The 15,300-nt window shown below is 38.1% G+C and overlaps 1 protein-coding gene across 4 annotated transcripts in view; it reads right to left on the bottom strand.

Moving 5' to 3' along the window:
* The window catches only part of OLFM3 (olfactomedin 3), a 172,770-nt gene that overhangs the window by 12,205 nt on the left and 145,265 nt on the right, over positions 1 to 15,300 (bottom strand). For all 4 annotated transcript variants that reach the window (XM_029949418.1, XM_029949419.1, XM_029949417.1 and 1 more), the window contains exons 3-4: positions 15,121 to 15,276; positions 9,631 to 9,850 (exon numbers count right to left, since the gene is read on the bottom strand). In XM_029949418.1, coding sequence (XP_029805278.1) covers positions 9,631 to 9,850; positions 15,121 to 15,276 — 376 coding nt within the window. The remainder of the gene's footprint in view (positions 1 to 9,630; positions 9,851 to 15,120; positions 15,277 to 15,300) is intronic.

Below are 15,300 nucleotides of genomic sequence, written 5' to 3'. Positions count from 1 at the left end.
AACAGAAGCTAGATCACAGTTGGTTTTGAAGACTGTAAATCAAAGTAGTACTATAGAAGATTCTCAAAGGAGAAGCAGCAGGGAGATGTCAGTAGAGAAATATTGGGCCAGGGGAACTTTTTATTGTACTGATGTTACTGTTTAAGAAAAGTTTGTTGGCCTTTAGGAATAATCTAGTAGAGAGGGAGAAACTGAGATGGAAAAGAGAACAAACAAATGAACCCCATGATTAGATGGTAGTTTAATCTATTTAGGCACCAGGAGTAACCAAGCTCTGTCTTTTGATACTTTTTTTTTTTTTTTTTTCCTGGTGGGGGCAGTGGGAGAGGTGTCTTTTTTCTTCCACAAATTCCCAGAAACTTTCCAGGGAAATGTTTGTTTAGTACATTTTATTCAGGTTAGAATGCTGAGGTGGGCGTTAGTAAATCCGGTTCCTAATCTCAGCTGCAGCATTTTAGTATCTGTGCTACTGGAGGGAGAGCCTGCGCTGCAACCTTAAATCATCATGTAAAATTGCATAAATGCACTTACTCTGTGGGGTGGGGTTTCCTCCTCTCCAAAATGGAAGCTCTGAAGTTTGCCATTTTGTTACTAAATTATGGGAACTGTGAGGGGATGTGGACTCAACAAACTTTTATATGTTGCTGGGAAGAAGGTAGTATTTGTGGTTGTGGTAAAACACATGCACACCATCAGGGTGATCATGGCTGTTGCCATCATCGCCAAAAAACAAAAACAAAAAACCCAGGGCTCTTAGTATTACTGATTTCTTTCCAGTTGAAGTTTATCTTCCAAATTGTTACTTGATTCCAAGCTAAAATCCATCTAAAATTAAAGGTTCAGGAATTTATAAACAATTGGTTGCTTTTTTAGTTGTAATTTTATGGATCTTAGCATTAAGTAAACAGAGGTATTTTCAGATTCTGATGGAGTGCAGAAATTGTAAAAATAAAGTGAACAATAGAAGTCATTTCTAGTTCTTGGCTCCTGTAAACTAGTTTTTGTTCAAATAAATCATTCTTATTTCATTCTCTATTTTTATGAGGATAAAGCCAGACAGAAAGGATAATTTTCCCAAATGCCTGGAAGACAAATGTACCTGCAAAAGTGGATGGCAAAGAAGGAAGTTAAGAGTTTTGCTTCATTGATTTTTATCCTGCTATGCTCCTCTGTCTACCTACGGTGAGGCATGGGAAAATATTAGCATGTTGTAATACATTGCATGTATATTATTATGTATGTTCAGAAAATATACATCTAGATAGATGAGGGAAGTGACCATTTTATTTTCTGATGACTTGTAGACATTAAACTTTTTGCAGTCAGTTACAAGCCATATTTATCAATCAGTAGCTCAGGGAAATCTATCATTTGGGATTCACCACATCTGTTGCTTAGATCAATGGAGCGTAAAAACCATCTGTCTTTTGGTTTTTCTTTAATCTATAATTGTATTTAGTAATATCCTGGACTGACAGTCTCTGGATTTAAATCCTAAGGCTATGCCCATATAAGTAATTTAAATGGAGTAGTGAATATGTTTATGACAGAATGTTGCCTTTTACTTAAGGCCATTGGAGAACTCATGTAGCAAGTTGTAGATAGGATTTGATCTTTAAAGTCTGTCTGTTAAAGCTACTTAAAATAAGTTTGTCCCTGCTTTGCAGCGTCTGGGTGGCCCAGTAGGTTAAGTGTCGAACTTTGGTTCAGGTCATGATCTCAGAGCTTGTGGGTTCGAGCCCCATGTAGGGTTCTGGGTTGATAGTTCAAAGCCTGGAGCCTGCTTCAGATTCTGTGTCTTCCTCTTTCTCTGCCCCTCCCTGGCTTGCAACCTGTCTTTCTCTTTCTCAAAAATAAATAAATGTTAAAAAAAAAAAAAAAAGTGTGTCCCTACTTTACATAGTGAATTCAGTATAGTAAAATCTGTGTTACTTAAACTTTTATTTGCATACTTAATCCTATTCTCATACTGCGGAGAGAAAGGTGGTGATCATGATGGGTATAAGCCATGTATTATCAGATAGGGCATTAGAATGAATTTTCAGTGGTGTCTAGTAGAAAAGATCAAGAATAATAGATTTCTAAGTACTTGCAGTTTTCCAGAGTCAAGTTTTACATTTATTAATTATAATTGACATTGTATATATGTGTATGGTTCTGTATACTCATACTAAATAAGTAGTTGAGGAAAGTGGCCATTTTATTTTTCTTGATTTGTTTTACAAAATTATTTTTAAAATCATGTCAACTTTTTGTGGAATAGAGCTTATATTATGAACATATGTTTAAGGAGAAGCCTATTTAACATTCAGATTGAATGGAGAATTGTATTATGAAATCCCAAATAATTTGCCAATTCATGCTCACCTCTGAAACCACAATTTTTATATCCTTGAAAGTCTTATAATCTAGTTATAATTTAGGAAATGTAAGACATAAAAAATAAGATAAATTATCAATTTATTGGAAAATATACCTATTACCCAAAAATGGACTAAATTAACTAGGTCCCAGGATTCTGGAAGAATGAGTCATCATCAAATACATGGACACTGGAGCAATTGCATTCTATATCACAGTCTAGAATTTTAAGGAGTGTAGGGCTGACCTTGGTGAATGACGCATTTGAAGATCTCTTCAGTTTAATCCACGGGGTTATTTTTAAGTTCCCCTATTAAATTTCCAATTTATATCTCCAGTGTAGGCATACAGTTTGAATTTTCTGTTAATTCCTGCTGTCACTGATATTTCACTGAGATTTTCTGTTAATTCCTGCTTTCACTGAGATTTTCGTTTGTTTTAAGTGTTAGGTAGAACCCAGTATCATGTGTTTGAGAGTGAAATGTTGCATTGCCTTTGAAGAAAGAATAGATGGCAACAGAAACAAAGGTGAAAAAAGCTGTACTTTTGGTGTCTTTTTTTCCCAAAAGAGTTTTGGTTTTGTAAAAGATAAAATATTTTATATTTGACATATATAGATTTATTTCTTGAAAGTAACATAAAGCTTTTTGTTTGCTCCCAAACCCTCTGTAGACACTAATTTTTACCCACTATGTTCAGGTGTTTTATGATAGTTTATAGGAATTCAGCTGGAATAAGACCTAGATGGCCCCTGACGTCTCAGAGAAAGGACAACTTGCCTTAAAGGGGGTAAAGTTTAAAAAAAAAAAAAAAAAAAAAAAAAAAAAAAAAAAAAAGCAAATGGAAATTTTGTGAAAAAATGTGCCACGTTTCATGAGAAGTTGGACAGGGGAATGTGGGAGACCATACTAGGGGCGTTCGGCCACGAAAAGGAGCAGTTGGAGAGGGCCCCATTGAAAAGTGGGTGTCTCGTGTACAATGAAAAATACTAGAATTTGGATAGGTAAGGTGGAAGAGTATTCTATGAAAGGGGAGAAGAAGGTCCACGTTCAGGTAAGAAAGCAAGCATGACCAAGGAACTGAAGGATTGGGATGGTTAAAACTTTTTTTTAAATTTTCTTTTATTAAAAAAAATTTTAATGTTTTATTTATTTTTGATACAGAGACAGACAGAGCACGAGAGGGGGAGGGGCAGAGAGAGAAGGAGGCACAGAACTGGAAGCAGGCTCCAGGCTCTGAGCTAGCTGTCAGCACAGAGCCTGACGCGGGGCTCGAACCCACAAACGTGAGATCTGACCTGAGCTGAAGTCGGAGGCCCAACCGACTGAGCTACCCAGGCGCCCCATGGGATGGTTAAAACTTATAGTGAGAACATGGGGAGAACTTGTGAGAAAAGGGCTGGAGATTTAGGTAGAAGCTATGTCATCAGGACAGACCATGAAAAGCGATTTGGAGTTAATTTTTAAAGAAAATCATTTAAACATAGGTGTAATATGACGAGATTTGCATTTGGAAAGGGCTACTCTGAACACCTACTGTGGTGGAGACGGAAGGACTCCAGGAAAAGGGGAGTGGCTAGGACGCCATTGCAGACCTCGATGAGAGAGTGATGAATGCGGGTCTGAATTAGGGTGGTAGCAGTGAGGAAGCAGGAAGGAGGTGGTTTTGAGAGATTGATGGGGAAGAGGAATGATTGAGTGCACGTGGGTGAGGTTTAGGGAAGAATGAAAAATGACTCTCTGGCTCCTTTCTGCAGCAAGAAAGAAAGAAATCTAGGGGGGGAAATCTGCCTTTGAACTCAGAAGGGCTTGGATTTAAATATGTTGCCTCTAACATGTACTTTTGGTAAATTAATTTAAACTGAGCATGAATTGCCAGGAGTATTGCCTGACCCAGAGTTCTTGCAGCAGTTTAAGACCGCTGGCCCCACTGCTGGTCACGCGGTAGGCTCTCCATAGCGCGGTGGAGAGCTACTTGTGTGCTCCCTGTCTCCACCAGAAGGCAGGCTTCTTGACGGTGGAGGGGGACAGTCTGCCTCTCATCTTTGTATCACCAAACACCTCCCAAAGTGGCAGAACATATTGGAGAGTCCATAGGTATTTGTTGAATGAGCAAATAAGACTATTGACGCATAAACAATATGGTTTTACCTTTTGAAATTGAATTTGGCATAAATATAGTTAAGAGAGTAACCCAGATGTCATTACATGTGACCTAAAGTTTTGAGTGCTATGGGTTGAACGCGAAGCCTCAAAACTGTTAACAGAAAGAAGGGATCCTGTGCTTCACGAGATGGCACCACACCATTGCCCTAAAATAGAACCGATGTGAGGGAGCAGGGGGGCGGAGGACTGGGAAGCCTGATTATAATGCACATCAAACATCTATTGATGATCTCAGGGTGTGTGAGAGCCTTAACTGTGCTTTTTCCATCAGATTCTCACATGCATGTAATTATATTTTGCATGTCTAAGAATGAGATACTTAATTAAGCACGGGGGATTTCATTCAGTCTCTCATAGGAGAAAATTAAGCGCTTAGGAAAGAGCATTACTGTGCTTCATTCAGGCCATTAGAGTGTGCATTACTCTTGAAGCTTCCCCCCACCCCTCCCCAATTTCTATTTTCTCCAAAACTTTAATTCTCTAGTAGGAATAAGTTGAATGATGTCCTGGTGCTCTCAATGACTTGTGATTCCTTCAGCGCCTTATTTACTATTTGAGAATAACTTAGACCTTGCAGGCAATGAGGCTAGCTCGTTTTTTAGTGTCTTAAAATCTATGTGATATACAGTGTGACATCTTCCCTAAAAGCAAATTCATTGCAAAGGTGAGAGGAAATGCATTCGTCATTGTTGCAATTTTATTCTTTCCCCAGTCCATTTCTGCCCTCTGCTAATTAGTTGTTTGTGTCGAAAAGGCTTTTGTGAAGCGTGGAGGTGCCATTGATGGATGAGCCTTCTCGCTCCTGTCACTGCATTGAGGATACTCCAATTATCTAGTGTCCCACTGTAGATCCAAATAGCATAGCAACTGGTTTTAGATGCTTTTGGAACATTGAACCCCTGATGTTTTTTTCTCTACATTTTTGTTAATGGTCCTGATGTTGATTAATACCTGTTTTCTGAGTCCATGTGTTCTGATTTTTGATAATTGGGCATTTACTTATAAATTAATAGGCATGGCATTAAAAGGATTCTCAGAGATCATTTGATCCAGTCTTTATTATTTCCCAGGAAATATAAATACTAATAAATTAATCAAACGATAACTTAAGACACCATTCATGGTCATGTGTTTGTGTTTTTTTTTTTCTGGAAAGATGTTTCAGATACTTCCTTTCAAACTGGGACAATATGAAGATTCCTTTATTTTTTTCAAAGACCATGTGACTTGATGCTTCATGGCATTAGGGCTGACTGTCTTTGTCTGAACATGTTCTTTTACTTTTTAGTTAACAATTATGACCCAGTTGATAAATATCCTCTTTGTTTAGGAGACTCTCAGTAGGTAGGTTTGCTTATGTAACATAAAAATGGTATGATGGAGAAAAGTACCCAGTTCTTGGGACAAAAAGCATAAATGAGTTAGAGTAATTATTTGAGGCACTGGCCTCCCTACTAGGTAAACAGGGATCTGAGGGCTGCTAATAATCCAGGAAAGAGTTTATAACATGTGAGAATTACTTTCAGTCTCTTGTAGGGACATATCAATTCAAATAGCAACCATTTCATGAATTGAGAAAGTTGAATACTGTTTATTGCTGTCTAATATTTGTATTAGTTGCTAAATTTTGTTTTTGTTTAGTTAAAATGAAGTATTAACTAGTTAATGCAGTTAATTTGACAATCACATTCTTTCATACTTTGTTGTTTATGAAGGAAAATTAATTAAAAGAACCTTAGATGTTAAAATATATATGTATATTGTGGATTGCAGTCCTAAAGCTTAAGGATACCATGGAGACATCATCTATGTTTCAGTAAGGAGGAATAGGATGAATTTGTGTCCACTTAAATTAAAGCCATTTTTCTCAAATAGGTATTCAATATTGAAGGAGACTGTGCGCAGGGGAGTTATATGTGGACTAAAAAAAAAAAATAGGATTATGAAAAAGCTGAGAGGTGTGTAGATTTCATTTCCTAACAGTGGTAGACATTATTTCTAGCAGAGTTAACTCAGAATATATGTTAGAAGTGAAATTCCTTTCAAAAACTGAGCAAATTCCAAGAATTTTCAATGCCAGTCCCTCAAAAACCTGCCTGGAACATCCTAAGGTTTTCAAGGTGTTTACTAGGTAGAACTATTTCGTTTTCTTTCTTTGTTAATGTTTGTTTATTTTTGAAGGAAAGAGAGACAGAACATGAGCCAGGGAGGAGCAGAGAGAGAGGGAGACACAGAATCCCAAATGGGCTCCAGGCCCTTTGCTGGCTGTGAAGAGCCTGAAGTGGGGCTCAAACTCCCGAAATGGGAGATCATGACCTGAGCCAAAGTTGGTCGCTTAACTGATGCCCCTACTAGCTGGAACTATTCTACTGCCTGTCCTTCCTTTAGCCAGCTGCGTGTGTACTTAGCAGATAAGTGGCGTCTGTGTACAAAGCCTCTGGCTTCGGTTTATTGTGAGATGCTAGGAACAACCAGGTTAATTGATATTCTCAGGCTCTGGAGCGATTCATCTGTAACAGCCAGACCTCTTTCAAAGCAAGTCAAAGCCCGACAGAGACCAATCCTGTGCACTGTCATTTACCGAAAATTGTTAATCAAATGTTTTATGAGCAAATAAAAATGTATCTGGATTTTTTTTGTAACCCCCAAAGTAACTTTTGAAGCTTATTGAAGGGACTCAAGTCTTGGCTTGAGATTTTCTTCTTATCTGGTTTTGTGAAGACTTTGTCTGGCAATCTATGTAATATGTGCATTGGACTAAAGGTATTTCTTGCTTTCAAAATAAGATGTAACTTGGGGTGCCTGGGTGACTCAGTTGGATAAGTGTCCAGCTTGATTTTAGCTCAGGTCATGATCTCACAGTTTGACTTTGAGCCCTCCCTCCAGCTATGTGCTGACAATGTGGAACCTGCTTGGGATTCTCCCTCCCTCTCCCTCCTTCCCTCCTTCTCTCCCTCCCTCTCCCCCTCCTTCCTCCCCACCTCTCCCCCTCCCAAAATAAATAAGTAAACATTAAAAAATCTGTAACAACAGAATTTACTTATGTCAGTAATATTTACCTATTGTATATTAGTAATAAATTTTATAACATTAATTATAAGGAAGCAGCACATAAGGAAATACTTAAGTGATACATCATATACTTAACTTTTCCTTTGCCTAGTCTTCCTCAGTTTTGTGCCATCTGATTCAAATATGTTGCTAAGAAAGCTTTTTTTAAATTTTTTTCAAATAAGACTTGAAATAGCTAATATTTACTCTGTTGAAATTTGTGAATTGTCACTCTGACTCCTTATAGAATTTATTCAGCAAGTATTGAGTAAATTTTCTTTGCTAGGCAGTTTTCGAGGCATTTGGGAATACGAGATTTAGAGGGAGTATCACAGACACTGTTCTTGTTCCCATGGAACAAAATCTAGCAAGATAGCCATCCAATTACACATGCAGTGACAATGAAGCATGAAAAGTCCAATCATTGGTGACATATCGGTTTGAGAGCACCTTGCTGGGGCTCATAGTACACATAGGGAGAGCAGTGAAGGGGTGTGGCAAGACATGACATTTAAACTGAGACCTGAGAAGGAACGGGAGTTTGTCTCATGTGGCAAGTGTGTTGACACAGAAAGGATAAACAGGTGACAAAATGTTCAGGAGAAGGGACAGCATCTCATTAATATGATAAAGTCGAGAACACATGACTAGGATGTAGCGTGTGAGAGGAAAAGCAGCGGCAGGATGTAAGGTGGGAGAAGGAGGGAGGGCTGCGTAAACTGTGGACTACATCACAGGATGTAAGGGAGTCGGAGATTTCCAGCACTGCAAGGTAATTTCAGATTGATGCTTCAAAAAATCCATTTAGCAACAATGGACAATGGGTGAAGGGATACAAGAACGGGAGTCATGGAATCCACTGGTATCATGGTTGTTAGGAGACTAGTTAAGGTGAAAAAGTGTGGGCCTTGACTGATGAGGATAAGGAGCAGAAGGTTTCTGTGTTTAGCTTTAGGGTTTATGTTAATTGCCTTCTGAGTAATTTTGTTGGAATCTCTTGGAAACCCTGGGATTATGGTAGTGGGGCTTCTAATATGGTGATTCTCCACATTTTCAACTCTACTCAATGCAACTTTTTATGTATTCACTCTTTTTCCATTTGAATTGCATTTGTAAAATAGCCTTTAAAATACTTGTTAGCCATTCAAGTTTTAAATGTTTGCATTTATTCTCTGAAGTTGTCCTTCCTAGATATTGATGATCTTTTCAAAATTCTTTAGTCCTCTCTATAGTTCATTTTCTATTCCAGAAAAGATTTTCCCTTGGGAGAATACTTTTCTGTAGTCATTGACTTGCCCTCTTTGTCGTGTTACTTCATGTCAGCAACTCAAATACTATTCCTAAATGGACTTAACAATTTCTCTTTATTCAATTTGTGAACACATCTTTATTTTGCATTAAGTTAGAGACTAGTCCCATGATGATTTCAGCTGAATAATTACCTCATGAATAAAGTAGAAGAGTTTGTATATTTAGACCTGGTTGAACTATAAGGAGTCAAGGACTAGAGTCCATAGTTAATGTCATATACTTAGCCCCTTGCAGAGTAGTGACTATGTATTTGAGTAGGTGTCTCCTTTTTTATGCCTTGGGTGGATTAGAACAGCCAACTGATGGCCACTCCCTACAGTAGAGGAATTGTTCTTGTTTGATTTAATCACTGCTGTTTCATATTTGGTCTCAGGGTAACTACATTTTTCCTAGCCTATAACTTGGTCCACTACCAAAAATGCCTCTCCTCCCCTCTAGCCAAGCAATGATTAACCATCACATAGTATCTGTCTGCAATAACCTATTGCCATTAGTGTACTTAGTAGGATAGTTTGTATCATTCCAAGTCACCAAATGGTAACAGGATGCCCTAAAAATTAGCCAGCTGTTAGTCAAGTAATACTGATTACTTAGGCATGCTTAAGTCATTAATGAATACCTACTTTACACTTAGAAAGTAGGCATTGGTTTCCCTATAATTAGGTATTATGACTATTTACAGAGCATAAAAATGCAGTTTTCATTGAAACCACTTAAAAACACAACTTAGTGTTCTACTCACTCAGCTTTTTCATGCAGTCACGAAGCCTGGTTTCTAGGCTAAGCACCCTTTGGTGCAGTTCCTCATAGTCATAGGCACCAATTTCCTCTTGAATCCCAGTGAGGACGGCAGACAGATTCCGGATTTCCTCTTTAAACTGGGTGATTAACTTGGCATCTGTTTTGTACTGTTCCAGCACTGGGATCAAGGGCAGGAGTTCATCCATCTTCTCTTTCAACTCCTGCAAAAAGCAGCCAATGGTTTCTGAGAGTCACTTAAACAGACCAAGCAGCTATGTTCTTTCTAATGTGATACCTAAAGGAGATTAGTAAAAACAGATTCAAAAATACATTTTCTTTGAAAATTTGAAGAATTTTATTGTATACTCAGGATGTAACATTATATTAGTTTCAGGTATGCAATATAATGATTCAATATTCGTATATCAAAGTATACCAAAATTCATACTGATTTTTGGTTGAAGTTAGGTACTGTGAAAATTTAAGTGGCTACCATAATCCATTAGTAGTAAATCCATTTATCTTAGTATGAGAACCTCTCTTTAAATGGTTACATTCTTTTCTATTAAATTGATCCTTATCATAATTACAAAAACTTTTTGCGGTAGCATTTAAGGGTTTATTTGTTATTTCAGTTTCTGGTAGCATGCTATAAAGCAAACAGTGCAGTATTTATTTAGCAAATAAAATCAGGATCCATATTTTGATTATGAATTACTAGAAATAGGTCAAATATCCTATATATGTCAACTCTAATTACTCACAACTAATTATCTATGTTGTGGGGGGGCACTTGGAGGAAATTTTGGATCCTAGAACAACAGCTTTTCTGTAACACTTAGACTTTAAAAATATTTTTTTTTATGTCTTCATTTTGAGAGACAGAGAGAGTAGAGGAGGGGCAGAGAGAGAGGGAAACACAGAATCTGAAACAGGCTCCAGGCTCTGGGCTGACACAGGACTCAAACTCACAACTGGTGAGATCATGACCTGAGCCAAAGTCAGACACTTAACTGACTGAGCCTCCCAGGTGCCCCTGTAATACTTAGAATGGTTCTAACTATGGCTCTCCACTACTCTGTCCTTCCCAAGTACTCAGGGATTCCTCACGCTTTTTAATATCCATATTAGTAAATCATTAGGAAGGTAAGTTCAACAAGCATAATAAATCATGCAAAGCTTCTCAAATCTCAAAGAAATGCATGTTGCTGTTTACCATTTTGAATTATTACCCATACTCTGACTCCATTTGCCTTAGCATAGATAATTTAGAGCTCTTTGAGTAAGGCAGAGTTGCTTACCCAGGTAGTGAATTAGCTCTCTTAACTCTTTCAGAGACCAAAGTGCTCACAGTTCATGTAACAAAGGACCTAGTTGTACAGAGTTGTTGGAAACTGCAGTGTTGATTTTCCTCTGGAGAACAAGACACATATTTTGCAATATGGGGTCTCTATTTCTAGCATCATGGAACTAAGAACCACCTGCAGTTTTTACTTTCAAGTTTGAGGTGTGTTACCTTTTCTTTTCCTTCATTTTAGTGGTAATCAGTGAAAATATTTCATGAGTATGATTCAGTTTTGAGGTTTTTTTTTTTTTTTTTTTTTTTTTTTTTTACAGATCTCATTTGTGGAAAAAGCTGTCACTGTGATGATCATTTGAGAATAATCCATAGGTGCTGTCAGAAACCATGCTGTACACTAATTTAAGGAGCTGAAAATTGCATTTTAAAATGACATTTGGAAGATGTTATTACTATAAATGCATTAAAATAGCAGGAGCTCCCATTGCTGCCCTGATTTATGGGCTTATGTTTCTTGTGGGGGAAATTCCCACTTGTTCTGTCAGCTCAGGTTTTTTTGACTTTGTCTATATGTCCATGTTGAGTGGGAGGGGATAGAGTCTTGATAGTGAGAAAGATTCATAAATATCACAGTAAAAAGGTGGAATTGCATAGCTTTACTCATTTTGGTGGCCCATTTTGAAAGAAACTTATTAGTTTGAACACCCTGTGGCATCCCAAAAGGAAATCACAATTGCTTTATTATGATTTTAATAAAAGTTCTGTTGGTAGCATTTGCTGCATATTACAGCAACAGTTACTGTGGAAGAGTTTTATGTTACAATATGGGAATACTGACAAGAGAGCAATTCAGTGTCACAATTTTGGTGACCTCCCCCCTCCAACTAAAAACAAAACAAAACTAGGTAATTACATTTTTTTTGGATCTTTTCAGAAGCTCTTAATATGATTATTGGTAATCAGTTTGGAAACACTGGATACTAGTCAGGGAATAATGGAAAGTTTAACCAATATACATATCAGATACTTTAAAGGTTAAAATAGGATAGCACAGATCTTTTCTTATTAATTTCTTCTAGAATTTCAGTTTCTACTATGTTGCTCTTACAGCAAAGGTTGTAGCTAGACTATCTTGCCCAATCATGATGTCTTCATACAAGAATGATAGTCTCAAGTATGATAACTAGAATAAGATTTCCATCTTAATAGAAGGTTACCTGGATGGCTTAGTCAGTTGAGTGTCAGAAACTTGATTTAAGCTCAGCTCAGGTATCATTCCAGACTGGTGGGATCAAGCCCCACATTGGGCTCTACACTGAGCGTGGAGCCTGCGTTAAGATTCCCTCTCTCTTGGGGCACCTGGGTGGCTCAGTCGGTTAAGGGTCCAACTTCGGCTCAGGTCATGATCTCCCAGTTCACGAGTTTGAGTTCCACATTGGGCTCTGTGGTGATAGTTCAGAGCCTAGAGGCTGCTCCTGATTCTGTGTCTCCCTCTTTGTCCCCTCCCGCTTGTGTGCCCCCTCGCACTCATGCACTCTCTCTCTCAAAGACAAAATCTACGTAGTATTTTTGATGAGTTGAAAATAGTTTACAAGAGGAGAATTTTCTTCCATCTAACAGGATTCCTAGATGTTAAAGTGGAAAGTTATATGGCACCTCAGCACATAGTGCTGAATCTGACTGGATATATAAATCTGACTAGAGAGGTAAGTGGGCAGACTCAGCGAATATATAAATTCAGCAAACATTTTGAGCATGTCATTATTATTAAATTTCATCTATAGTTTACTTGGAGAGGCAATGCAGTGTGAGTAGCTTTACCTCTAGAGATGGACTTTGTGGTTTTGATGGACATTAGATATAAAAGGCTGAATAAATTTCATCAGTTTCTTCATCTGAATGATGGAGGTAAATTTAGGGCCTACTCTATAGTATTGTTGAGAGAATTAAATTGTTGAGAGAATGTTATTATATAATTAGAGTTTTCACACTGTATGTTGAATATAATTCTTCAGAAAAATAATACTGCTATTTGGATTTTTACTATAACTTCCATATCTACTTGGATTACATGAACTAGTAAAACCAAAATCATTACGTCATATAGTACTTCCTGAAAACTAAGTTTTCTTATTGGCAGCCTGGCTGGTACTAGGCAAACTTATAGAAAAAGCAAATTATTTCCTTGACTTTCTCTCAGCTTTGTATTGTTTTGCTTCAGTATTCTTCAAGAGTCCTGCAGATGTGCATGTTTGATCACATGTTTCCCGCCCTGCCAGGCCTGGCATCCTCAAACTGTCCCTTGGCATCGCAGAGTTCTGCATTGTCCATCTGAGCCTGAATCATTTTCACTCTGCGCCAGACACCCTGAGCACCTCTCCTTCTGTCCTTCTTCCTTTCTGGGAGTGTTCCCCCTGTGCTGGCAGTGCCAGCTCACCATTTCCTGCCTCAGTGATGGCTTTGGCATTGGGCTCATGTTACTCCACCAGTCTACACCCTAACCCTGAACACTGAGAATCTTCCGATCTTCTGGTTTTCTCCATATCCTCTGTGATTCAAGTGTTTGTTTGCTTGCTGTGTGTGTTGGGGGGTTCTTGAAAGTTGCCAAATTTTATAACTTTTCCCCGTATTGTCTCTAAATAAACTTAACATTTCTCTTTGGTTTGTGATGCTAAATAATGTTTATGCTTCAATTTGCTGTCAATTTCATATGCTTTGTTTTAGTTGTCTTTCATGGAAGAGAGATCCTTATCTATCCATCAGGGGACCCAGTACTACCTTGCACACAGTACATGCTCAACAAATACTGGGTAACATTAACTCGTTTGCTCCTCAGCCTTATATATTTTTTTGCTGTTTACTATTCCCCCATAAATTCTGTACTCCTCCAGTTCACTCATTCTTTCATTTCCAATTATATTTACATTTATTGTATCTGCTAAGCCTTGCTCTAATTCTAATAACCTTCTGGCTTTGCTCTTCAGTTTAAACTTTAGCCTCATCTCTTGTCAGCACCCTCAATTTTCTTACCCCTCTCTTCCTGCTGCTGTACCTCTCTGGTAAAACTTTGTTTATTATTTATTTTTGAGAGATAGACAGAAAATGAGTGGGTGATGGTTAGAGAGAGGGATAGGAAGAATCCAATGCAAGCCCCAGGCTCTGAGCTGTCGTCATAGAGCCAGATGCGGAGCTTGAACTCACAAATGGCAAAATTGTGACTCGAGCTGAAGTCAGACACTTAGTTGGCTGAACCACCCAGGTGCCCCTCTCTAGTAAAACTTTCAAACTAGTTCAGTGCAAAAACTGCTTTCTGTACATCTCTACTCAGCCTCCTGAGCACCCCTGAAGAAAACTATATAGCCATGAAAACATCTGCCATATCAAAATGTGTTATGCGGGTCCTGTTACCTGTCCCTGCCTGGCTCCCTGCCCTCACCATTCTGTGTGAAAAGCACTTCCGATGCTTAAGTCCAGGCCCACTCCATCACCATCAGCAATGAATCTCACTCACTAGAGAAGGGATGGAAAACAAACCATTATGTTTATAAAACCACGGTATGTTTTATAGATGATGTGCTATCCCTTTGGAGGCAGATAATTTCTTTTTAATAGAAGTTCAAATGATAGTATCATAGTCAGATTTTGAAAATTGATGGCAGCATCCTATGTAGGTACTCAAAGTCCACATGGCATGCTTAAAAACATGATTTCTCTATTTTCAGTGTTTCCGGATAATGCCAAAAATAAGAAAAGACTTTCTGTACAATTAGGAAACCGCTCCCTTTTTATTTTTGCATGATCTTAATAATGATACTGTTACCTCTGTTAATAATTTATGTTCTCTGTATATCTCCTCATATTAGGGCATTAAGTCATCAGAAAAGTCTTTGATAAATTTAGTTATTACTTTCCCTTGAGATTTTCCCTCGTTTTAGACATTGAACTGCCTATACATCTATCCAGAGACTCCATCAAACTCAAGGAGGATTAGGCTCTTTTTATAGCAAGTATTCTAAGTGTTCCTACCAGCTAATGGTCAGTTTTAGTGGAGAGATGACTGATGTCCTCAGTGAGTCTTTAACCTTGCACATGTGGGCCCATGCACAGTTATTTCTAGCTGATTGCCACGCTGCCTATTGATTGCCCTCAGTGTCTGATTTGGATTGACAAGATTGCAGAAGTCAAACCTACTTGGAAATGCTTGGTCATTAGTGTCTTTCGGTCATCTTCAATCTGCCGAAACTTGGCCTTCAGCCCTTTCATTTGGGTTTCCATTTTTAGAACATATTGGAAATCTCTCTGTGTTCTCAAGTTTAAGACTTCAATAGACTGGGACATGTTCTGAACCTGTGAAACAAGAATAGTGACTGT

The sequence above is a fragment of the Suricata suricatta genome, chromosome 8, assembly GCF_006229205.1.
Source record: "Suricata suricatta isolate VVHF042 chromosome 8, meerkat_22Aug2017_6uvM2_HiC, whole genome shotgun sequence".
NCBI classification, from domain to species: domain Eukaryota; kingdom Metazoa; phylum Chordata; class Mammalia; order Carnivora; family Herpestidae; genus Suricata; species Suricata suricatta.
This window is presented reverse-complemented; position numbering and strand designations above follow the sequence as displayed.